At 40.5% G+C, this 24,109-nt stretch overlaps 1 protein-coding gene across 4 annotated transcripts in view; it reads left to right on the top strand.

The window, feature by feature from the left end:
• The window catches only part of NKD1 (NKD inhibitor of Wnt signaling pathway 1), a 137,790-nt gene that overhangs the window by 71,584 nt on the left and 42,097 nt on the right, over window positions 1-24,109 (top strand). For all 4 annotated transcript variants that reach the window (XM_085234890.1, XM_085234888.1, XM_085234889.1 and 1 more), the window contains one exon: window positions 22,244-22,301. In XM_085234890.1, coding sequence (XP_085091016.1) covers window positions 22,244-22,301 — 58 coding nt within the window. The remainder of the gene's footprint in view (window positions 1-22,243; window positions 22,302-24,109) is intronic.

Here is a 24,109-nt window from a genome sequence, read left to right as displayed (position 1 = left end):
AGGGTGGTTGTTATTCTTCCAAGACACTGACAGCCTTTCTAATGCTGTCATAGTTTGTATTCAGAAATTACTTAAAAAGAAAAAAAACAAAACTATCTTTTGAGTTCCCTCAAAACCATGCTGTTCTTCTGTGTTCTTCTATTGTGTTTTCCTCAAAAATAGTTACCCAACTCTGAAGTCTTCTGGAGTAGCAGAAAGTTATTTTTCAAATGGCATCTAACGTTAAGACCTTTTCAGTTGTCTATGCTCCTAAAAACAGTATTTTCATTCCTGAATGCTCGGGCCAAGATCAGATTTTAGAGAAAGATTATCAGAAATAAAAGGATAGCAGTTGAAGAGAGAAGGGAAACATAATGGTGTCATTGGCTTTAAGCCCCATCAGTCTTTGCATGGACTGTGCTCCTGTGCAATTTCTAAATGTATCTCTCATGAATGTATGGTACAGAATCTGTTAGCAGTTGTTTATTTCCTTGGAGCTTTTCCTATCTTTTTCTTGGGTCTCAAAGAAGATACTTAGAAGCTTTTGGAAATTTGCAGCATTCCCCTATACTATGTGGAACAGATAGGTAAATCCTGATAGACCAGGGCAAATTACATGCACTTGCCTGTCTGTGAGAGACAGTAATAAACTGGAAAAATTACTTCTCTGCCAGCACCTTTCCCACATTGATTCATCTTGTTCCAGCAGCTTAATCATAGCCATTTGAACGTGCCATTGCAGATATTAATTCAGTTTGACACATCCATTTTCCATACACTTAGGAAGGAAATCTCTTTCTACTCATTCTCTACATTAAAGCACAAAGCAAAATAAAATAAAATAACCACAAAGAAATGTTATGTGGTTGGTACCAGTACCAGTTGCTTTATTTGTTTGTAAGTTCTTGTTCTTTTTTGAAATAAGCTTCAATGGCAAGAGAGGCCTTTAGATAATCTGGAGGGGATATAAAGAATGTGCTTTGTTTAAACTGAGCAAAAATAATTGAGCTTTTCTGTTGCTGCCTGAAAGCCACGTCTTCTGTTTCTGGGACCTGTTTACTGTGTACTGTACAGAGCCTGCAGCCTTTCTGCAGCGGAGTGGGACTCCCTTAGCCTTTCTGCTGTTTCCTTTTTTATGGTTGGGCTTCTAAGCAGCACTGGTATGCCCCAAACACCTGCCAGATTTGCATATCATTCTTGCTTGGCTTGAGCATCCACTGCAAAGTTGGCACATGAACTGTGGAGAAGCAGGGCTAGTGTTTTGATTGTACGCCAGAGCCTGATACTGAAATAGGCAGTGGGAAGGAATCCAGTAATTGTTGGCCTCTGATCAATGAAAACTGTCGTTAGGCCAGTAAATCGTCGGTATGTGGGCTTAGTTCTATATATCTTCTTTGGGCTGGTGTCACCCTGACTCCAGGACGAGAACATTATCAACATGTCATCAAGTCTGCCGGGAGCTTTTTATTACTTTTTCTCCTTTTGATTTATATCCATTCTCGAATTTCACACAGGTCAGTTTCGACAGCACACTGAAGGGACGTTGAGGGGATTGTTCCTTTGGTGCAGAAATAGATTTGCCAGCCCAGTCTAGCAGGGAGCCTCTCCCTCTCTCTCCCTCTCCCTACCATCTCCCTCCCAGTCGCTATGGCAGGAAGCAGAGCCTTCCATTACTTCGGCTCAGACTGCTCACTGGGTTTGCAATGAGACAACTCCTGATTAGCTTTGTCCTTGTCCACACGCAGGAGTGGCATGCCTTCAGTTTAAATAAATTGCTACTTGAATTTGAACTGAATGGTGAAGACTCCATTGTGAGTATCAAGGATTCTGGCTGTCTTCTGTTTTGTCTGGCTTAAAGTGATTCTGAATTGATTAAGCTACATAAAAACAAACCACGCAAAAATAAATGTCCACGTAGGTTTTTGCACTCTAACTCAATTTAAAAGCAAGCCTCCAGTTTCAGTGCAACAGAGCATGCTTTTGCATAGGCCCATGCCACCTGTAGCGCTGTGGGAGTAATGCCGGTAAGCCCTCTGAGCCAGTTGCAGATGCACCAGCTCTGGCAAAGCTCTCCACTGCTCCCACAGGGATGTTTTGATCTGTTCTTGCTGAAAAAGCTGCACCTTTTGTGGCTTTCCTCAGAGTTCTCTAAACAGGTAAATGTGAATGGTCACTGCTGTGTGTGGATACAGGAAGACTGTTAAGGCAGTAGCAGAATTGCAGTTCGGGCGAAGACCTAAACTGGTTTTAAAGGAAAGCATTATTGTTTTCATAGTGTAAATTATTGATCTTACTTTTGAGCTGTCAGTGGAGTGCTTGATGGTCATTCTTTATGCCTAACAGTACCATGTAATTTTAAGGAAGAGTATTTCTCAGCTACTGCTCCTGAGAATGGTAGGCGTGTAAAAGTATCCAGTATATGCAATTAAAGCCTATTGTAGCCTAAAGGTACAGATTCAACTCCTTTTTGCATCCAGGTAACATGATTAGAATCTGGAGAAGATCATAGCTGAAAAGCATTTGGCCAGAAAATACTGGAGTTGCCTCCTGGATTACAAAAGCAAGGTAGTACATTCAGAGCTAAGGCTGAATGCACAAGAGGCTGTGGTGTATGGAGGGATTATAGGCTGCTGCCTCCTGCATATAGGTGCAGCAAGTCTGGGTATGGCAGAGAGTCCAGGCTGTGCATTTAGCCAAACTTAAAGCATTGTGTTTAAAATAACTTTTTGTAATTTCCTTCCTTGTATGTAGGATAGTTTTTTTAAAGGCCAATTACATGAGAAGTTGCTTGTTAAGGTGCATGGTGAGCATTTTACAGACTGAGTGATTTTCCTGCAGACTTTTTATTCTAATGTGTAAATCCTCATTAAGGGACACTGCTTAAATGTGATCGTGGCCCCATTTCAGCAAAGCTCTTAGCGTGTGCTGAAGCATGTGGGAAGTCAGTGAGATTACTTGGATGCTTAAAGTTAAGCAAGTGCAGTACTGACTTGGGATGTTCATGAGCACCAGATTAGTTGCTACACAAGTACAGACCTTATTACTCAAAGTTAAATATTTTGGATTCTTTTTTTAATCTTCTTAATGGGAAAGCGAGTAGGCTGCCCTGAAACTCCTTTCTTTGCCAAATTCCATTTCTTAAATCAAAGCTCGCACTTGAATTACATGACCACAAAAAGCATTATAAACTAATAAACCACTGGATTTGTTTACAGTTGTGTAAATTTAAAAACAGACAACCAGTTCAAGACTTCTTTGTTCTTATTTTTTCCTTTTCTTTTAGTATTTACTGTCAGACTTGGGCCTTTGAACTGCGTTCTCAGCTGCATTATGCTTGTCTCTGGCTTGAGCCAGCGTAGGGCCAGTGACAGCTGCCTGTACCTAACAACACAGCCTGCCTTCCTACTTCAGCGTGTGCAGAAACCCTCTTCAAAGGAGCTACTGTTTTCTGTCAGTGTGGTATGATATGTCTAGTGACGTACCTACCTGACCCACTCTGTTATCAGAAGGTTTAAATGCAGCCCTGATCACAGAGGGCTACACAACTGCTTCTAAAGCCCCAGTGCAGTGACTTGCCCTGGGTATAATTAGGAACTTTGTGTTCTCTCCCATTCCTGTGCTGCTTCAGTGAGAGGAGCAGAGTGCACAGTGTAAATGGAGAGCTAAGCCTCTGTGTGGAGGGGCGTAACAAAAATAAATTCAACAATAATACATTAGAAGGGAAAAAAAAAAAAAAAAAGCAGAGGTCTCTAAACAAGCTTTTGTGTGTTATCTCCAGCAAGCTTTATAAGAGAATTCGCAGCATGAATTTGTGTATGTGTGTGATCGTTGGCTTCAGCATGTAGTCTTTAAAGTCTGGTACAAATTGTATTTGTTAGTATTGCCTCTTGTCCTAAATTTTATCCAGAAAGTGAGATCTTGAAGCTATGATGGTTTCTGTTCCATTTATTTATTTATTTTAAAATCTTCTAAGTTTGTTACTCTTAAATGGAAAAGACACCAAAGCAGAGCAGGAGGAACTCTGCCCATCAAAATAAGCCTATGAAAAGATCCCTAGCTAAAATAAACAGAGCACATTTAAGATTCAGTCAGGATGCAAAGGAGTACCCAACCCATAGCAAGCGTAGCAAAGACAGTGTTTGCTTTGCAGGCATTGTGTGAGAGATTCAGAAAATTAAGCTGTTAATTGGGATTTTGCTACCACGTTACAGTTGGTAAATATTGGGTATACACGTTTGCCATAGAAGCTGAGAATGGTGAAATAAAATACCTAGAAATGGTACAGTGTGAGCAAATAGCGACTACTTTACAGTCCAATGCAAAATCCACGTACTGGAGTCGTATGTGCAACCTTATTCCATCTTAAGGCAGGGACTACCAGGTTTTGCACTGCAGTGTATGTTAAAGCTATCACCACTGTGGTGTTTTATGATCTAAACCAGGTTGCACTCAGGTTTCCTGAAGACAAAATCCTGTCACGTAGTACCGGACGCTGTCCCACTAGGCTGCCTTCCAGTATTTGAGTCTACAAGACGCACCAGTTGAAATGAGCCAGAAACCTGTGCACAGCTCAGATCTGCAGATCTGGGGACTCTGCTGGGCCACTGCAGCAGGTGGTCTTTCAGGGATGACACTGTCCTCTAGCTCAGCGTGCTGCACTGTCTGTCTTGGCTCTGCAGCCCCAGAAATAATTGCACAAATGAGGTTTATAGTCAACATTTGAGCATTACAATTTTCTGTAAACATGATGCAACTTTAAGGACTTGTCCTTGCGTCTATATATGTATTTTCCTAGCCTACTTATATGTGCTTTCCCCCCCTCTCAAGTTTGTGGTTTTTACTGTTGCTTCTAGAATCATAAAACTCCCCAAGTTGGAAGGGACTCACAAGTATCATCAAGTCCAACTCCTGGCTCCACACAGGACCACCCAAAATTCAAACCCTTTGTCTGAGAGCTTCTTGAGCTCCAGCAGCCCGGGCAGGCTGTTCCATGCCCGCCGCCTTCTGATGCAGACCCTTTCCCTCACCCCCAGCTGCCCCTCTCCTGACACAGCTCCATGCCATTCCCTGTCATGTCCAGAGAGCAGAGCTCAGTACTGCCACCAGTCTTGACTTGAGGCTGCAACATGCAGAACAGTGGGAAAGCATCTCTGTGTGGGTTTTAACATCTCTGCATGGACCGTTGCCTTTGACACGTGTTGTTTGAGGCCGCACTTCTGAGAGGAGTGTCAGTGCTATAAACACTGATTTAAGAGCAGCTCACGTAAGAACTTTGAGGGTTGCTTTACAGTGGTCGCTCAGGTTTGCAGACAGTGCTTTGGTAGCAGGGGAGGTGCTGAGATTAATCTACATTGCTTCACAGTAGTGTGGTGTTGTAGAAGAGCTTCACTTACAGACATCATCCACAAAATTATGTATTCTATACCCCATTTCTTTTGAATTCTGGATGTTTTTTTTCAGTGCAACTCTAGGTGTGTATGCAGGTGTTGATACCTAACTTCATCTTTACATACTATCTGAATAAAGCTCATTTACATGTTAAAGAAAATTTTCTCACGAAGTTAGTGTTCTCTGAAGTGTCAGCCAGCAGCCCTGCTCATTTCTGTCAGGTAAGCAGTAGAATTTGCCTATAATTTCCCAGAAATCCCAATTTACACTGGGTATCTGTCTCTGCATTGCTCCCCATCCAGTCACACTTTCAGCAATTAATTCTTGCTTGGAGAAAACAGGCTGTTGGAAACATGCAGTAAGAAAAATGCTGCCCCTCCAGGAATTGTGAGCTGATGACTGCATGCTGCAGATGCCTGTGTGTCCTGGGTGTGCTCATTCAGATGAGCAAGTCCTGCAACTCCAAATTGCAAAGTGTCCTTAGGAGGTAGACCCAAGTCATTGAAATTCATGACAGGGGGCATGGCACATTAGTATTTTGATCAAGTGTTAAATATTTGCTGGATGTGGTCCTAAATAGGTAAGAGGTAAAGACATGTGGATGTGTTCTCTGTCTACACTCATTCCATTTTCTTTCCTGATGTAGTTCTTGGTTTTTTGCCTTGTTTTTGCTTCAGCTTTTCATTACTCCATTCTTGCTGCATTTCCTAGTACATTCTCTAGTCAACTTTTTATCATCACTTTTAACTCTTGCCTCTATTAGCATTCAGATTTTTTGAGGTTTGTTTTTAATGAGATACAATTAACATTAGCTTTAGTTGGATGCTGCATTTCATATGCTGTTATTCAGTTGCATATTCCTTGTGTCTTTCTAATTTGCTTTTAAATATTTGTTTTAAATGTTTGATCCTGCAAATATCAAATGTGCTCATTTAAGTACTCATGTTGGTTCCTAAAGAACCGTTCATTTGAGTTAGGTTGTGTTTTTCCAAATATTTCCATGACTGAGTGCCTTTATTTTCTTCTATGTCTCTCTTCTAGTTTTTCTGATGTAATTAAGCCTCGCCTATAACTTCTCCCAAACAGAACATCTTTATGCATTAAAAAAGAAACAAGCAAGTAAGCAAACAGAAACCCTCAAAAGCAACAAAACCTTCACAAGATTTCTTACTCTTGTAGTTGTCTTGTTATCACCACTCTGGTTCTGTGTGAAACCATGCTGTTCCTTCAAATAGAGACAGTTGGTAGTTTCCCGTAAGAGCTGTAAGGTAACTGTTAAAGCAAATAAGGTAGATAAACAGTAGTTTCTTTGTGATAAAGGCAGTTGAGCTCTAAAATGAGACCTGCAAAGCATGGCATATGGTTGAGGATGTTAATCTGCAGATGGCCTATGCTAGGCAATGGAAATATGGATTCCTTGAATTACAATCAATTGTAATACTTTGATTTACCTTGTAGTAAATCCACAATGTGTATGTTTTATAATTACACACATCAGAATAGAGTGACTCAGATGTTCAGACTTCTGTTTTGACTTTGCGAGGGAGGGAGGTGTTTTGCACAATGAAATGACTGAAATAGATAATGAGATAAGAAGTGTTTCAGACAATTTAAACTCCTTCAGCCCCTGTGGGGAAAATTGTCCAGTCTTTGTTCTTCTTTTCCCATAAAACACTGAATGTTATGCATTTGTAATACTGAATTTATATTTTGTGTCCATCTAAATCAAATCTGCATTTAGTTGAAAATGGTGGATATCTTTAATTGGAGTGCAGTAATCTTTCAGTAACCTTTGTTGAGATTTATGAATGAATTTCTATCTTAAGGTAGTATTTTATTTATACAATCTATATTGTATATGATAGCAGCCTTGGTAAAAATTAGCCTAGCACCAATAGCTGGGACAGGTGTAATAAGTCTCAATACCACCAGTGGGAAAGATTGATCAAAGCTTCAAGTCTTTTTCAGCCTTGAGTTTCCTTCTTGTGTATGAGCAATTTCTTACTCTCTGCCTTCTTTTCTTTTTGATTTCTCTCTATGGTTAAAGAGGAACTGTACCCCCCAGGAGACGCAAGAAAAAAATAGAAAAACTCTTCAATTTTTACTGAGTAGCATGAGCAGACAACTATTTAGATAATGAGGTTCATTAAATATGGTGCAAATAGCAGTGCAAATGCCTTTGTCAGTCAAGTGGACCTTTTAGAAGACTTTGGAGCCAGGATATTTCCTTTCATCACTGGGGCTTTGCTGAGGTGCACTGTTGATTAGGAACACGAATGTCAGGTTGTCAGTGTGCTGAGTTGGGAAAGCCTGTCTGAACAGACTCTCAGCAGGAAAATCACTGAGCTACTCTTAGCAGGTGAAATAAGGTGGGAACTGAGAGAGAAAACCACTGTGAATAGAAGGCAGTTTACTGAGGAAGAATGCTGGCAAAAATCCTCATTATTATTATTTGCTTCATGATAGATGTCATCTTTTCTCACTGCATAGTAAGCCTCTTCTGAGGAAAGGCAGTGCACTGTAAACTAAAAGTTCACTTTTTACACCTTCACTGTTACTCTACTCTGCACTAATCAATCTTGCAGTGGGATGCACAACAAAAGCATTATTGCAAGGTTATTTTTCTTCATTACACATTTAACTGGTAGAATGAATGTCTTTGCAGACAATTAGTGCAGCATTATCTATAATATTCTCACTACTGGCTTCTCAATATAATTATCAATGAAGATAAGTCTGAGTAATAAAAAAGGTAGTAGGACTCAACCAGTTTTGACCTTAAAAGACCCTTATTTAAAAACAAAAAATCTGTTATATGGCATTTACATTTTTCACTATGTGTCAAAAATGAATGACCCACTAGCTGCAATTATTTCTTAAAACAGTTGTCAAAATTTTTCCTAAAACAGGGTCATCAAAATGCAAACATCAGTATTGAGTCCAAGTGGGATGCTTGCTGTCACTGCAATTGTTCCTGGCTGTATGATGGTGTGCTTAAAGACTATAAGGCTTATCTATCCATGGCCAGCTGGGCAGAAACTCCCAATCTAGTATTCACCTGTGCTACCACATTCATGGGTTGCTATGTCATTTGGAGGTATTGGCTTATTCCTCAAAGTGCATCTGTTTAATGCAGTGCAGCCGGAACCAAAATTTGTGCTTGCGCTTGAGTTAGAAATGTGTGCTATTCCAAACCAGATCATGGTCAAGTGTGGCTTACACTAAAATCTTTTTATGGGATTTTTAAAACAGGTGTACTAATCTGCGCTTGCTTTCATCTGATTATTTGGGTTCTGTTGGCCCCTACACGCACTTGAAGTGTTTTCATTTATTAGATTACTAAATAACAAAACCTCAAGCGCAGACAAAGACTTGAGCCACTGGGCCATGTACGTAGTGTCTCTGGCTGAGTCCAAGTGGGGAGAGACACAGCAGGTAGCATAAGGGCCTGGCTGGTCTGGTTCTGGGTGCAGCAGGTGTGTTGTGCTGTGATCACAGCCATGAAGCAGTGCCAGGATCATGGTTCCAGCAGTTCCGGCAGGACCAGTAAGATGGGCTGCTCCGAAGGATGGAGGTTTATACGTCAGTTTCATTTTGGAGCACATCGTGGTTTTGGCTTTGTGTGTGTTTAAATAGAACAGCTTCTTCATTTGGTTCCTAACCCTTGCTTTAATGGTCTTTAAAGGAAGGTTTTTCTGTGTGTTGCATGGTATTGGGTTGTGGTGGAGTTTTTTTTTGAGTTTTCCTACCTACAGAAATGGTTTTCATTTTCATCTGTTCTTTCCTGCCCTTTTTTGTTATTTTTTTGTTGTTTTGTTTTGTTTCATTTGTGACTGAGACATTTTTTCCTTCACAATTTGATTGATCCTTCTTCTTTCAATTCCACATTGGCTGGCTGCATATGGAACCCCCCTTGGCTTTAGCTGAGACAAAATCGACTGCACACAATTTCCCTCTGACAGCTTGTACAAGAGCAAACATTTCCGAAGAGCTGAAAGTCTAGAAATTCAATCAGCGGAAAACCTACTGTGTGGAACAGCTTTGCTAGTGCTACAGCTCCCTGCTGGGTAGAAAGGCAATCCAGTTACAATAAATCCTTAGGAGTGGAGTCATTTGGGTAAAAGGAAAAACAAAAGCTGGTTTATACAAACTGATTGAAGTCAGACGTTTTGACTTCCCATTGAAAAGGGAGTCAAGGCCCAGGCTTGCTTGGTAATTTGAAGGGGAGATTGGTTCCTTTCATCTTTTTCTGGGGCAGGTTCCTAATATTTTGCTTGTGGAAGAAATCTTAAGAGTTTTCAACATAAGTAAAAATATCTACTTTGATATCGATATTGATGCTTTAGCTAACTATGAACTGAGCTGGTCCTCAATGCTCCAGTGAGAGGCGAACACACAGTTCTCATTCCAGCCTCTCTGATTTTGTTCCACTGCAGTTACAGAAATGTGAAACTAGGCTAAAACTGGGATCCAAATCAAGGCTTACATGTCCTGCCAGGATGGCTTGAGCAGCAGTGTTTGTACTGCGCTGCTGGTGTGTCGTGAGCTTGTGAGCTTGTTGATGCAATCTGGGCTGCCCGACAGACTCCTCTGACTGAAGTTAAGAGGAAGAAGATATCTAGTCTGTTTGTGTTAATTTTCTTTCATTCTTTAAATGCAAGCAATTAAAAATTAATGGCATTAAAGACATTTGACATTGAAATAACTATGTTAACTGCGATGCCAGTAATGACAGTAAGTATGTATTTAAAAATTAAAACGAAGTAGCTTAGGGTAATAAATCTTCCTTGTCACTTGCCTTTATTTTAATAGTTATTTGCACCACTCCTCTGTGCACCTTCCATATTGGAGCACACTAAGCAGACCAATGGGATTGAAGGAGAAAATGAAGGAAATGATCTGCTGTGAAGTGAGCAAAGTAAGCTGACTGGAAATGCTGAGGTTTTCTTTCTTCTTTAATGCCCTTCAGGTGTTTGTGTAAGAGTAGGTAAAACTTTTCCAGGCAGATGTGAATTTTAAATGCTGCTGTCCTTCTTACTAACTGTATGGGGCCAGTCCAGCCTGCTGCTGTGCATTTAATCTGCATTTGGCTGTCATTCGTCTTCCTCCCTCCTGAATGTGTCTGATCCTCGTGGAAAATATTAAAGATTGTATAAACATCATTTAAAGGATTTCAACTGGCCTTTCTGTTTAAATAAGTTGTCATGAATCATAGCAAATGAGTACAAAACCTTGCCACCAAGATGGAGTTAAGTTGGTTTAAAAAAAGAAAGCCAGACAGGATGGTAACTTGGTAAGGTTTGGGTTGTGTCACTTACTGGTCACTTCCCAAGGAGGAATACTTTGTGTGGTCCTGAGATTATGGTGAAGTACTGAGTATGTTTCACGTTCAGCTTTGTCCCATTCTTTGAGGGGAGAGAAGGACTGGTCAAGTTTGTCACATCAGTTGTTGCTAGGTGGAGAGCTGCGTTTTCTATGCCACCAGCAGTGGCCTCTGCTCAGGTACTCTGCAGGAAAGTGATAGATAACAGTAATACTTCTTAGTGGAAATAGTAGAATACTGGGAGAGTATTTTCACCCATAATGAATCAGAAACCCAGGGCTGGCTGGCTTTGCAAGATAAATTTCTGTGTTTAGGTTAAGGGGCTGTGAGATTTGTGTATTTTTATTTTTTTTATCTCTGTTTCTTGAAAGGAAACTTGATCTTTAGCAAAATTTATCTTTTTTTTCTTAAAGTTTCTGTTCTTGCAATGTAAAAACAAACAAGAACATTCCAAAGCCAGAAAGCCAAACACTTTCCCTGAAATTGTGAAAAATAGACATAAAAGCTCTTCAAAGGTCTTTGGATGTCCCTTGGGCATCATTCTGCCCAGTTCAGGAGACAAGCCATACCAGTGGCCTGATATTTGTATTTACATCCAGCGCTTGGATGCCTGGAATGTCAGAGTCTCTTCAAAATGAGGATCTGCTTCATCCTGGCATTCTGAAGGTGGTTTTTCTCCTGTCTGTAGCATGGTTTCTGTGTGTCTGAGGAAGAAACACACATCTGAAAGAATTCTGTCTAGACTTCTGGAGTTCGTGAGAACACTATTGAAAATGCATGGGTGATATCTTTGACATGCTCGTATTTTTAGACTTCAGTTTCCCTCCTTTTAGTACTGAGTAATGTTCTCTGTTCTGTTTTTTGTTGTCCTGTCTCTTCTGACTCTACCCACCAGAGCCCACTCTGGCACTGTGGAAATCTCCATGTCTACAGAGTAGATTTGAGCTACCTAAGCAGCTTTGCTGTCTGCTCTCCTGCTGAAGCTTCCTGCTACCCCAAAATGTGGTGAATGAACTCAGCAGTAAGGTATTTTATTTGCAAAGCCACAAAGCTTGAGGATGCCTTCCTTGTTACTCCCTAGAGGAAATCAGCCATCCTTAAACAGTGAGGCAGGAGAGGTAACAACGAGGCATTTTACCAAGAACCATGTTTTATCCTGAGCAAATCTGATACAAGATTTTACTTCTGGTTTTCCTAAGATGTTTACCAGTCTGTTTTGGGGAATAATTATTCTGGCAAGAATGTGTGCAGGGTATAGCAGCAGCTGAAATGGGGAAATACAGAGCTGCTATATGGAACAGTTTTATGCAGATGAAAGTGGATGCAAAGTGTGGTTTGTGGAAATGAGCAGCAAAGAAAAACCAGCAATTCTGCATGTTGTGCTGTGGTACCATGGCTTCTATGTGAAAATTTCTCTTGAGAAAAGAGACCTCGCATTGTTGTGCTGCACAAGTTGAGCTGACTGGCTCTGAGGTTTTCATATGTGGTTTCTCTCATCCAGCAAACACTGAAAAATACAAGTAGAACACACCTGCTTGTTTAAAACAGCTTGATTATTAGATTAGAGATCCCTACACACTTCCCCCCTCTACGCCTTTTTTCTCCTATAAAAATTCTTTCTTGTTATTTGTTCTGTGGGGAGCCTCCAGCTCACTGATAGGAACTTTCTTCAGACTTCTATACGTTAACTGTGGTGGTGGATTTGTAGGAGTTTGTGTACAAAGGGCAGAAGGAGTTTAGCATTGCTATTGTACTTGTGTTTGTTTTGATTTTATATCCATCCCATCAGAGGGGAGAGCACCACTGAGAGGTGCTGCCAGGTGTGGCTTCCTACTGCTTTCTAATTCTGTGATCACAGAATGCTCAATTCTGCAGTCCTTGCACAGACAAATCTCCCACCGATTTCAATGGGGAATTTGCCTGCATCAGGGATAAAAGAGCGGGCCCCAAGTTGTGTACAATGATGCAATCTGATCCTCCTGCTGTGGAAATTGATGTAATCGCATTCTCGCCCTCCCCCCTTTTTGCAAGCCCTCTCTCCACCAGCCCATGGTGACTCCTGGGGGGCTTCTCACCCAACAGGAAGGATGCAGCTGTGTGCCGGAGCAGCAGGGGAGGGGAGGAGACCTGCTAAAAAAATTTATGGAGGGTTGCCTCCTAGATGTAACCCTAGAAAATGGCCAAGGACACGGACCTGCCTGTGCCAAAAAAATCCCATCACCTGCTTTTGTTGAACGAACAAACACTACCTCTCTGTAATTTAGCCATACGTGACATGTCCTAGTGCATATTTTGTAAGGCTGAATTCAAAGTGCTCTGTGAATTGAACGATCTCATCGCTGTCTGCATTCATCCAGTGTAGAGGGACAGGAGGAGCTTTTTTAGGGCTCTGTATTGTTGTTGTTGACAGTCTGTTTTCAGCAGTGCCTTTGTGCCCTGGCACAGCGCAGGTTGCTTGGGAATATGGAACCTGGAGAATGCTGTCCTTTGTTGCTGGTGAGCCGAGCGACCTCTGCGCTGCTTCCTTTGCTTTGCCATTTATGTGGGGTTTGGCTTTATTTTTTTTCCCTTTGGGAATTCTAGGCTCGGCTGAATTTGTTCTGTGTTTTGCGGAAGAAAGAGCTTGTTAAAGAATTCCCCGATGACTTTGAAGTGAACTATTTATTTTCTCTCAAGGGTTATTCAGTGTAGCCATTTGCCCCCTCTTCTCTGTTTTTTCACCCCAGTGTTTCCTGAGCTACAAACATTCTTGGAATATATTAGTTGTAATGAGTTATGTGGGCATCAAAAGTTTTCTTTGAAACTATATGGCATCAACATCTGTTAGCTCTTAAAGAGCAGAGATGCAGACAAAGGGGCTGGTGGGGGGGAGGGAGGAAAAAGATATTAAATTCTGGAGTATGAAGTCTCCGTCTCAAAGACTCAGGGGGAGGGGAAGGGGAAATCTGCTCAGCTCTGCTGCTTTGATGTGGTGCTCTGGCCCTGGGATTCCTTTTAGGGGAATGTGCGTGGCAGACGGTCCTGCACGGCCGTTGGTCTGTCCGGGGGCCCTGCCTGGTGCTCCCAGCCATCGGCAGCCCTGCTGCAACCTTTGGTGCTGCTGAAATGTTTTCAAGGAAAATGCAGCCTGCCCGATTTTCAACTGGTGGGATGGGGAGTCAAAATTCTTAATAATAAAGGTAACTTGTAAGAAATATTTACAAGCAAACTTTTTATTTGCTTGTAATTCTCATGACCCTGGAAGTCAACATGGAACTGTTCATCTGACTCAGGTTTTCACATGGTGTGTGTCTGTTTTTTTTATTGCCTGTAATTAAAAAACAAGGGTCTGTTTCCATGTACTCAGCATCAATCTGCATTCAGGCATGAATACCGATGCTGTGCTACTTACAGGAATGTGTGGGAATGGGTTCTGCTTTCTCTTTTATCTTTTTCTGCAGAGCCTCTCAGTGCTTGTCCTACGTGCCAGGGAGGAGAGGAGAAACCTCTGTTGTCTTTCCTTTGCTCTTTTTGGCTCCAGCTTTAGCCATAATGCTTGTGGCATTGTGCTTCACTGTGGCTTCCTGGCCCGTTAAAACCCTGACCTGTTATAAAATGATTAGTTGACATACCTGGGTTTTGGGGACAAAGAGGTGGTTTGAGAAGGAATGTGAACCATCTGTTTTGCCAGCACCTCCTGTTGACAGATTTATGGATCGACATTAGCATATGTGTCCAGGGTCACACACCTGTGCTTCCTAACAAGGTAATATAATATATAATAATAGCAGGGTATGTTTTCGTCCGGAGGATTCAGAGCTCTCTGCAAAGGTGGGCATCAAGAATTCCGTTTTACAGTTGAAAAATGAAGGCACAGGGAGATTTAAGTGACTTACCCTACACCACACAGTGAGTCTGTGGTGGAGCAGTTATTGAAACCAGGTTTCCTCCAGCTGCATAAATATACGTCATCCATTAGCAGGAAAGGACTTAGAGTCATAAACATAATAGAGGAGCATTGATTGTCATTCTAGGGGAGCTTTAAGCCCTTGTGCTATGAAAACCTGCCATATAGGAAGACACAGGCTATTATCACTCGAAAGCTCAAAATGCAGTCTGTTGGTTTTGTAATGTTCATTGTAGTCAGTGGAAAGACTACCCTTGTTTTCAGTGACTGCATCTTAAATTAGTGAGTTATTCTGTAGTCAAGCTCTGCAGCTATGTTCTGCAAAATTTTTTCTCAGCGTATGCCTGGCTAAAATCACCTCGATGCACTGAAGTCTATTTGTTAAAGAGTTTCTTGGTAACTGAATCTATTGTAAAAAAAAAGTTGAACAGAAGACCAGATTTGATACATAGCCACATCCATCTGTCTGCCATAAAGGAGAAAGAAGCTCAGAATAAGCAATTTGGAGAAGTTACTGTGGTTCTCCAGGCTGGAAATTAGATGAAGATTTGTTTTCTTTCCTTCATGTCCTTAGACTTGTACATCAGTGTAATCAATATTGAAGAAGTGATCTTGGGGGAAATGGGACAATTGATTTTACAATCAGGAAAGAGGCCAGAGGATAGCTAGAAGAGTAAAGCAAAGTAAATAGCTGAATCTGTAGAGTTGAGTTCATTTATCCTTCTGAAGTAGCTTCAAAGTGAATTTAAATATAGCAGAAAGTAGTCATTTCTTGTTTCAGTCCATTTCATTTCAAAGACTCATGATCTTTTTTGGCTGGAAATGACTGGACCCTTCAGTAACTGCTGAATCCTTAGATCAGTTCATTCTTATAATTGCTTTCTATTATATAATCTGTAATCTGACAGAAGTTCTTGAAAAACCAGACCTCACCCAATCACCTTGAAAAGTAGCCATAATAGTTCTAAAACTGCAGTAATCATGTTAATGGAAGATGTCACTATCCAACAGCTAGCAAGAGTTTCTAAACATCCACAAAATACAAGGTCAAAACGTACAGAAACATTCACGTTCTGTCATGAAACTGGAACCATCTAAAGCAGACTGCCCCCTAGGTGGATCTTCTGGATATCTACAGGTTTTAATACTGGATAATTTTATCTGTTGGCATTTTTTTCTTTTTTTCCTTTTTTCTTTTTTTTTTTCTTTTTTTTTTTCTCCCCATTATTAAACAAGTCCACGTTATTTTAAGCTATTGCTTTTTTTTTTTTTTTTTCTTTTTTCTTTTTTTTCTTTTTTAAGTTTCTCCTGTGGCTTCTATTTTTTCCATCCACAGCACAGGATGCATACTCACTGCTCACTTGCCTTGCATAGAGCATAGGAATCTTATGGTTCAAGTTAAATGTGCTGGTTGGTGGTGTTGCACGCACATCAAGTGACTGGCCACTAAAAGAGGATGTCCATTTACCCCCTGCAACAGAGACAAAAAAGCTACCTGCAAATAGCATGTTTCGGTACTGCTGCTACCTGATTTTCATGGATTAAAAAACAAATATATCAAAAGGATAGAAAAAAGCTGTGTTTCATCCTGATAAAAGCCTTGTCCAGGTGTTGGACTGAGCATGCAAAGAGGTTCCCCTGCAAGTTGCAAACAGTCTGGAGCAGAAAGTACCACGTTCACCCTCTTAGTCAGGCATCCTTCTTGAAGGCTTTTGTGTGAGTACCCTACTGCTTCCACTTCCTTGCCAGCCTCATGTTCCTAACTATGGGGTATCCTTAAAAGTGTGTGGTGCTGCTACTCCTTGTACCCGTTGGAGGGTCTGTAACAGGATCTGAAAGATATTAGGGGTATTTCTTGCATAAGAAGTCTCCAGCAGTCCATGGTGCTTTGTGACTGGAGATTAGGTGTTCTTTTGGTCTTTGTCTTCACACTGCTGGGCCACAAACTGGAATTGCTCTATAGTCACCATCTGTGAGATGAGCCTGGGAGGCTCCAATTCTGACAAATTAGTAGATTTAGGGATATTGATTTCAAACATTATCTCTGTATTATTGCGGCTGGAAGTTACTGCTACTAGAGCAGAGGCAGCCAAATTGAATGCATCTGAGTGCTTCACCATTGCAGTGTTGGGGCTGGCTTCTTAGCGTGAACTTTGTGCTAGGGCTCTAATGGGGGAATTTCCATAGCTCTGTGGTACACTCATTGTGTCTACTGTCTCTACTAAGAAGACATTGACTTCAAGCACAGAAGCCATATTGACGGATGAGGCAGTAAAATGCTAAACCATGGCAGCTTAATCCACTCAAGATCACTTATCAGAGATGTTAGAGGAGAAATCTGTTTTCTTAACATCTGTACCTGCTGTGATCATATAATGAAGAAATTTTATCTGAGAAAAGCTTCAATGCTTGGTAGAGGAGGAAAAACCCAGCTGTAATGGATCACAGAGCACCAGGTTCATATTTCAGAGGAAGAAAACATTGCAGAAGTTGAGCATGCTGCTTCTGCTTAAAAAAAGGCATTATTGCAGTTGTTGTGTGTATTTTAATGTTGGTGTGTTTTGAAGTGTCCTTGACTTCTCCAGGGATGAGCTGCTTTACATTTTCTTTACAGAAAGCAGAATCTCAGTGAATTGCCTTTATGTTGTTTACGTGAAAGACCAAAGGCCATCCTTGTTCTTTTGGACCTCTCTTTCTCAGGATCATTTTTCCATCAGGAATTGAAGTTTATATTAGGTGTAGTAGCATTCTCATTGGCAGCTGCTTTAAAATTGCTCTAAAATCTACTTCAGCAAGAGTTACCACATATCTTATCCCTTGCAGCCCTGTTGTGAAACATCTTTCTTCAACTTTGCTCTCCCAAAATGTCCTGGGATGTTATTGCATCAGTAAAAGATTAAAGAGAGGACACAATACATGTTTCCTTCAGACAGGCAAAAGTAGGGAGTAAAGTTTTCTGGCTGGACAACTTGTCTTTATACGTGTGTTTTACTTGGGGAAAGTGGTGAATATGACACTTTGATAAGAATTTCACTAAAACAGGAAATATGTGCATATTTCTTGCCAAAAATGTTGAAAATTGCTTATCTTAGGCATTTCAATCAAAGGATTTTAGTGAGATGTTTGAAGAAGGAGAGGTAGAGCAACATTTTTATACTGGAGAAAAGTGACAGCTTATGATTTAAGACAATATTAACTGTGATGTAATACAGAGAGTAGGGAGTTATAAACTTCAAAAATGTGCTGGCTGTCACAATAACCTACCCAAATCACGGGTTAGCCTTTAATATATCTGATAAATCTATGGATGAAGCTCTCCCTACTTACACTAAAAGCATAACTGTTAATCACTGTGTTAGTCCAAATGTGTTTGCTGAAACACACACTCTATTTTCACTCTGCAGCTTTGGCCCTTGTATTCTCGGTGTTGAGTATTGCAGGAAGCAGCAAGAAAAGACAGAGCCAGGACAAGCAGGAAGAGTCAGGTGGTGATGAAGATTAAAGGAATCAGTGGGCATGGGGGCTGGTAGATGTGAATGCAAGTACAGCCATGCAGAGCCTGGAAGGTGAAGACAGGGAACGTGACCTCAGCATGAAACAGAAAGGGAGCAAAGGCACGGAAAGAATACAGTATTATGAGCAGAACGATGGGTGAGGCTTTGGCTGGCAGCCTTTTCAGGGAGCTTGGGAGAAGGATGTCAAATGTTGAAGCACCAGAGCTTCTGGCCTTCAGTCTCCAGAAACACATGTTGATGAAAATACTGTGTGGGGTGGTCAGGGCTGAGGATAGGATTAAAAAGATAAAATTTCCAGTGAGTCAGAATTCATTGGAGTCTGATTGCTCAGTAAAGGTAGGATGTGAATGACAACTGCCTGACTTGTAACCAGCTGAGTGGGAGCACTGGGATGTGGGAGCTTCCCATGAGTGTTTGTATTCCTTGGGTACAAATATACTGCTCAGCATTTCTGAGGGAGTTGCACTAGTTAACCCTTCCCCCACCCTCTTCAATCTGAGCCCCGCACAGCAGCACTGATCAGAACAGGACATGTGGGACATGAGGACCTTTTCATCCGGGCCAGCAGCTGCCTGTTCATAGCTTTGAAACAGATGTTAGAGCAGAATTTCAGTCTTTTTGTGTGATTTGTGTTCGTAGCTAGCGGAGGCCAACTTCTTTAGCAGAGAAGCTCCTGGTGAGGTAGAGACGCTTACTCTCAATGGGTTCCTGTTTAGCAGCCTAGAAGTGGCATGCTGGAATAATCCTACGTAAATGTTTCTTCTCTTTCTTCTTTCAAGTTCTCGCTGACCTCACTTACATAATATTTCACAGGGTACATCTGGTTTTGGTTGCTACATGACTCAGTGCTCCAGTTTGAAAATGCAGTGTTGTGATTTAAAACATGGTGTCAGGACAGTGACGTACAGCTACCTGTGACCCAAATGCCGTTGCCTTGCTCTACCCAGCACCTCTCCTGCTGTGGGACGGCACCCGCAGCTCTGCAGCTTGTGGGGAGCCCTTGGGCATGGCTGCAGGAGGCAGGGCTAGCACAGGTGGCTTTGTCCTGCCACTCCTGCCCTTCCCCTGTGCTCAGACACGCTTCTTCCTGGACATATAATGTTCTCTTTGCACTAGAATTTATTGAGCTGTGAGTTGTTTTACACATTTACCCTGTCCTATTGTTCCCCTTCACTTTCTGAATTAGACTAGCTGGTGGTAGATGCACTGTTCTATTCACATTAAGGGAGTTGTTGCAGATTACTGGGAGAATACTTCTTCTACAGTACCAGCTGCAGTCAGAATTGTTTTATCTGATACTAGCTTAGCTTTTGTACTTTATTTTTGAATGTGAGTTTGCATAAGCCACCCAGAATTCTTTTCTCAAGCAGGTTCGCTTTGGTGTTTATCCAGCTTGTGACACGTGTCTCAGTAGTGCTAAAGACATCCTGGTTATTCTCCTGGGGTTTTCGAAAGAAGAGTTAGTGGTAATAAGACGAGTGATAAGGTTTCTTCCTTTCTTTTAATTTTCCCCTCCTGTAGAATCGTAAGAGTTGCTCACACCTTTCTCACCTGCTTATTAAAGGCAGCACAGATCACAATCGTACTCTCACAGAATACATATGAGTGGGAGTTGAGGAATTCTGCTTAAATACAGCCCTACCTGTTGCACAGGGGTTGGAATTTGATGATCCTTAAGGTCCTCTCCAACTCAATCTGTTCTATGTTTCTATGAAATAAGTCACCAAAACATTCAAATGATGCAGTCATTGATTTTGGGATGGATTGTCTGTTTCTGTGGTGTTTAACAGTAATGCTGTGGTTCGACATCATCATCAAAGCACCAGAATTTGGTGATTTATAATAATTTGATTTAAGGGAAGCTACTTTATTGGAAATATACTTGCATTAAGTTACTACTCTTCAATTTAAATAACTAGGAGCTAGAGAATGAGTGAAACTAGACTAGAATATGAAACATATTGTAATGATTAATCATGTAATGATTAACAGTGAGAAACTAAGGAAGCTTGCATGTAGAATATTAATGCTTTACTGCTTCTCTCCTTCATCTCCGTTCATCTGCACTGAGTGACTTAATGGTACCTTTTCCATCAACAAATGCATGCTAATTTGTAAGTGGCATCTTTTGAAAAAATCATAAAAATTAATGACTTGTGATTTTTGTAGAGGTTGAATTAATGACAACATTTTGGCAGGCAACATTTGATAACCACATGCACCATTTGCTTTGTTAAAACGTTAAGAGAAGAAGGCTACCAATTAGCTTCCTCCTTACAGAAGCATCACTATTAAGGTCATATCTTCTCGTTGCATAGTTGCTGATCAGAAAATCAGAAATATTTTCCCCAGAGAACCAGATGGAGGGAGCAGGAATTCTGTCTTCAATAAAGAAGCAGTTATTATATACTTGCCACTGTGGGACAGAGCAGGAGGGCCACATGTGCTCCTGCAGTCACTTGTATGTATCTCATTGTTTGGGAGAGCAGTCAGGCTGTGCTCTGAGAGCTTCTGGAAAATGATGACATGGAGGAATTTTACTAAACAAAAGTATATTAATATTGCAAGTTGCTGGAAAGACCGTCTTCCTTGAGGAAACATGATATGGATTGAGGAATCATGATGTCCATTTCTTCCATTATTTTTAAGTCAGCGATAGATATTAATTAGCACTTGTTCATAAGGGGCCTCTTCTTCTAGAAGAAAAACTCAAATAAACAAACTAGCTTTTGTGATTTGCTTCTGACAGTTTTTATAGCAGTGTCATGCTATGCTAAATCCCAGCATGCTGTACCAGGTTGACAGTGTTTCCTAATGCTGTCAAATTTATCTTTGGGCCAAATGTCAGGGTATCTGCCCCTGAAGAGAGCAATATTTTCAGGGTCTCTGGGCTAGGTAACCCCTAATCAAATCTCACTGTTTATGGAATTTGATTTTTAAGATGCTTCTGCAGAAACTAATGCTGAAGAGTTCCTAAGATATGCTTTTGTGGCTGAGTTACTTTTGGATAACTAATCTTAAGAATAACATTTAGGCATGTGCAAGGTAGAAAAGAACCTCTGTCAGCTTCTTTGGGAAAAAGAGATGAACTGCATTCATCGTGATAAAGCTGCTTGAACATAAAGCTATGAACACAACCAGACCTTCATTTTCACAGTTTTTTCTCTTATTCTCGCCTTGTGCCAAAAGCTCCCTAGTGTCTACTCACAGTCCCCAGGTTAACGCTGAGAGTGCTGGCTCTGTGTTCCTGATACGTTTTTGTAGGTGAAGTTGAAATAGCTGTGAGTGCAACACTTGAACTTTTCAAGGCCATATCCTTCTTCATCACCATAAATATTTATCAGTGGCTGAGTGTTTGTAGAAAATCTAAGGAGATGGGCTGTAACGTAAGATCAGTGACATTATGGTAATGCTTGGAGTATTCGGAATGAATGGAAGAAGGCAAAATAGAAGGCTAGCTGTGATAGCTTATGGCTTAGCTGGTGTGGAGAGATGGAGCTGGAATGATCTGCTAATAGGAGCGTAAGAATGCTCTTCAGGATCTTTATAAGTGGGATTAGCTCCAAATCCAACTGATGCCCTTTTTACAACCCTGATGCCCTTATTACAACTTCAGCACCATTAGAGAACTGTTTTTTGTGTTTGAGATAAAATCATCTGAGTATCCGTGACCACTTCTGTGTTCCACTAGACATACTGGGGCTGACAAAATTTCATTAATTTCGGGACAGAAGTATCAAGCAGCTCTTCAGACTCTGGTATCTGCTTTTCTTGGGCGACCTCTGGCACATGAAAGTTTTCTGTTTGGGGGAACCAAGTGATAACATTCCTCTGTGGGTATTGAAGGGCTTATTTTTCCTTTATCATTTCCATTCAGAGATTTTTTTTTATCTTGCTTGATTGACAGAATGTTGAAATGCTAAATATTAAAGTATTCTGTAAAAGGACTTGTATATGAACACAATCTGTTGATCTCTATTCAATTTTTGTCTTAGAATATGCCCAGAACATTCTAAAATAGCACCAGATGCATTGACTACTTTTCTAGAAATTGACATTAATGCTCCATTTAGTGTTTTTAATTAATCCTAGTGATGATATATGTATCTTCTTAATACCTTTGTATTAATTTTTCTTCTTTTTTTTTAACAGGATTTGTCTGGAGAAGGCTACAGAGACTCTATTGGTGATGAGCACTTTCATCTAGAAGGTATTTAAAGAACAAAACTTTGTGATTCATATTAAGGGATATTGGAATAAGTCAACGAACACGTCCCATATAGGAATGCATATATAACAGTGCAGCTCTTGATATGATGACAATGTTTCATTTCCTGGGCAAAACTGACGTGATGGGAGTAGGGTATTATTTGTATATTCTGTATCACTGTGCTCCTGTTATCAAAAAGGTCAACCAGTTATATCATAGAGACCAAATATATTCAATAAGGAGCTCAATTTTTGTCCAGGTACTTCCATTGGCAGCATAGCAGTGGTAAATATTACTGTATCCAGCAGAAGTGGTGAATGTGATCACTGGAAATGTTTGCATTTAGTTTTGTGCTGTGCTGCTCACCCTTCTGTGATGCATAAACCAAGTTTGGAAACTATTGCATTAATTTATAAAAGATCAGAAACTCTTACACAATACATTTCTCTTGAATATGAATGGAATCATCACTGCTTCAGGTAATTTCTTGTTTCCAAGTCTCATCTCATCTATTCCACTGTGACTGGCCTCTCCTCGCAATGGGATAGAATCACTGAGTGGGCAGGGCCTTCAGAGACATTCAGTAAGGTCAGAATACACTGCTGAGCACACCAGTTGAGCTTCTGTTAGACAACTGGGGATTGATGAATGGATGAGATTAGTTTGATGACATTGTTAGTCATTCTTCCCAAAAACAAGGAAATGAGTTGACAGAAACTCTCTGAGTTACACTCTCTAGCATAACAAGTAGTTGCACAGGCTGTGTGCTAGATTTTTACTATGGGGTAGTGGAAACAATTTGCCTCACTCATTTGGAGCAGCAAACTATGTCAAGCTTTACTTGGAAAGTGCATTCTTTTTATAATCAAGTTGTTTGCTCTTAGTGGTTGACACTTCTGTTGAAAAGATGACTGGGGTTGTAACAAAATTCTATAATCAATTTTATATTGATTTTAATTTTAAATTGTTAAGATCATAAATTACTCTAAATAAAAGGGGGACAGAGGTAGAGCTTAGAGAGGTCAGGAATACTTTGTGTGTAATTATGTGCTGCGTATTCTTTAGCAGCCTCAGATTGTTCAGTACCTGAGGAAGAATTTGCTGCACTGAATATGCTTACAAAGTATGGATGTTAGGTTGGGTCCTCTCCCTTTTGTTTATTGACAAAATCCAATTGCCAGAATCAAGCTGTAAATTTAAGCTCAAATCACAACAGAGATTATTATTTCTATTAGCCTATTTAATAATAAACATTAATTATTAATAAATATTTATTAAGAATAATAATTATTTTTTATAGCCTAGTAGTTGTACTTGTCTTACCTTGCTTGTACAACGAGTGGGATTGTTTGTATTGGTGAAACTGCAGATACCGAAAATACTTCTTTCATGTCAAAAGATATTAATATTCATTGTTACTACTATTTTTATTATGTACTAAGTTACTGACATCTTCCCTATATTTCCTTTGAGTGATCAGCTTGTGTCATTAGTTGCCTTTTGCTTCCTTCTCTGACCATAAGTGAGTGGTTTTTGGAGCATCTTTCTCCATAATATTCTGCTATCAGGTTCCTTCCAGAGACTACTGATTGATTCATAGCAAAGAAATCTTAAGCAATTGCTCTACATTGCTTACCAGTGATCAAAAAACATTGCTCTTACCTGTGATCAAAAAAGGACGCAAAATAGCAGTGCTTTTAAGGTAATAGTGGTGTAATGCCATTCTTTGGGGGCGCTGAGACTGAGCTGAAAAAGCCTAAAGAGCTGCTGGAAGGAGACTCATTTTAAGCACCAGCCATTGCAAAAGT

The sequence above is a fragment of the Meleagris gallopavo genome, chromosome 13, assembly GCF_905368555.1.
Source record: "Meleagris gallopavo chromosome 13, MGAL_WU_HG_1.1, whole genome shotgun sequence".
Classification (NCBI taxonomy): Eukaryota; Metazoa; Chordata; class Aves; order Galliformes; family Phasianidae; genus Meleagris; species Meleagris gallopavo.
Note: the sequence above shows the minus strand (reverse complement) of the source record. Positions and strands in the feature narration are given on the sequence as shown.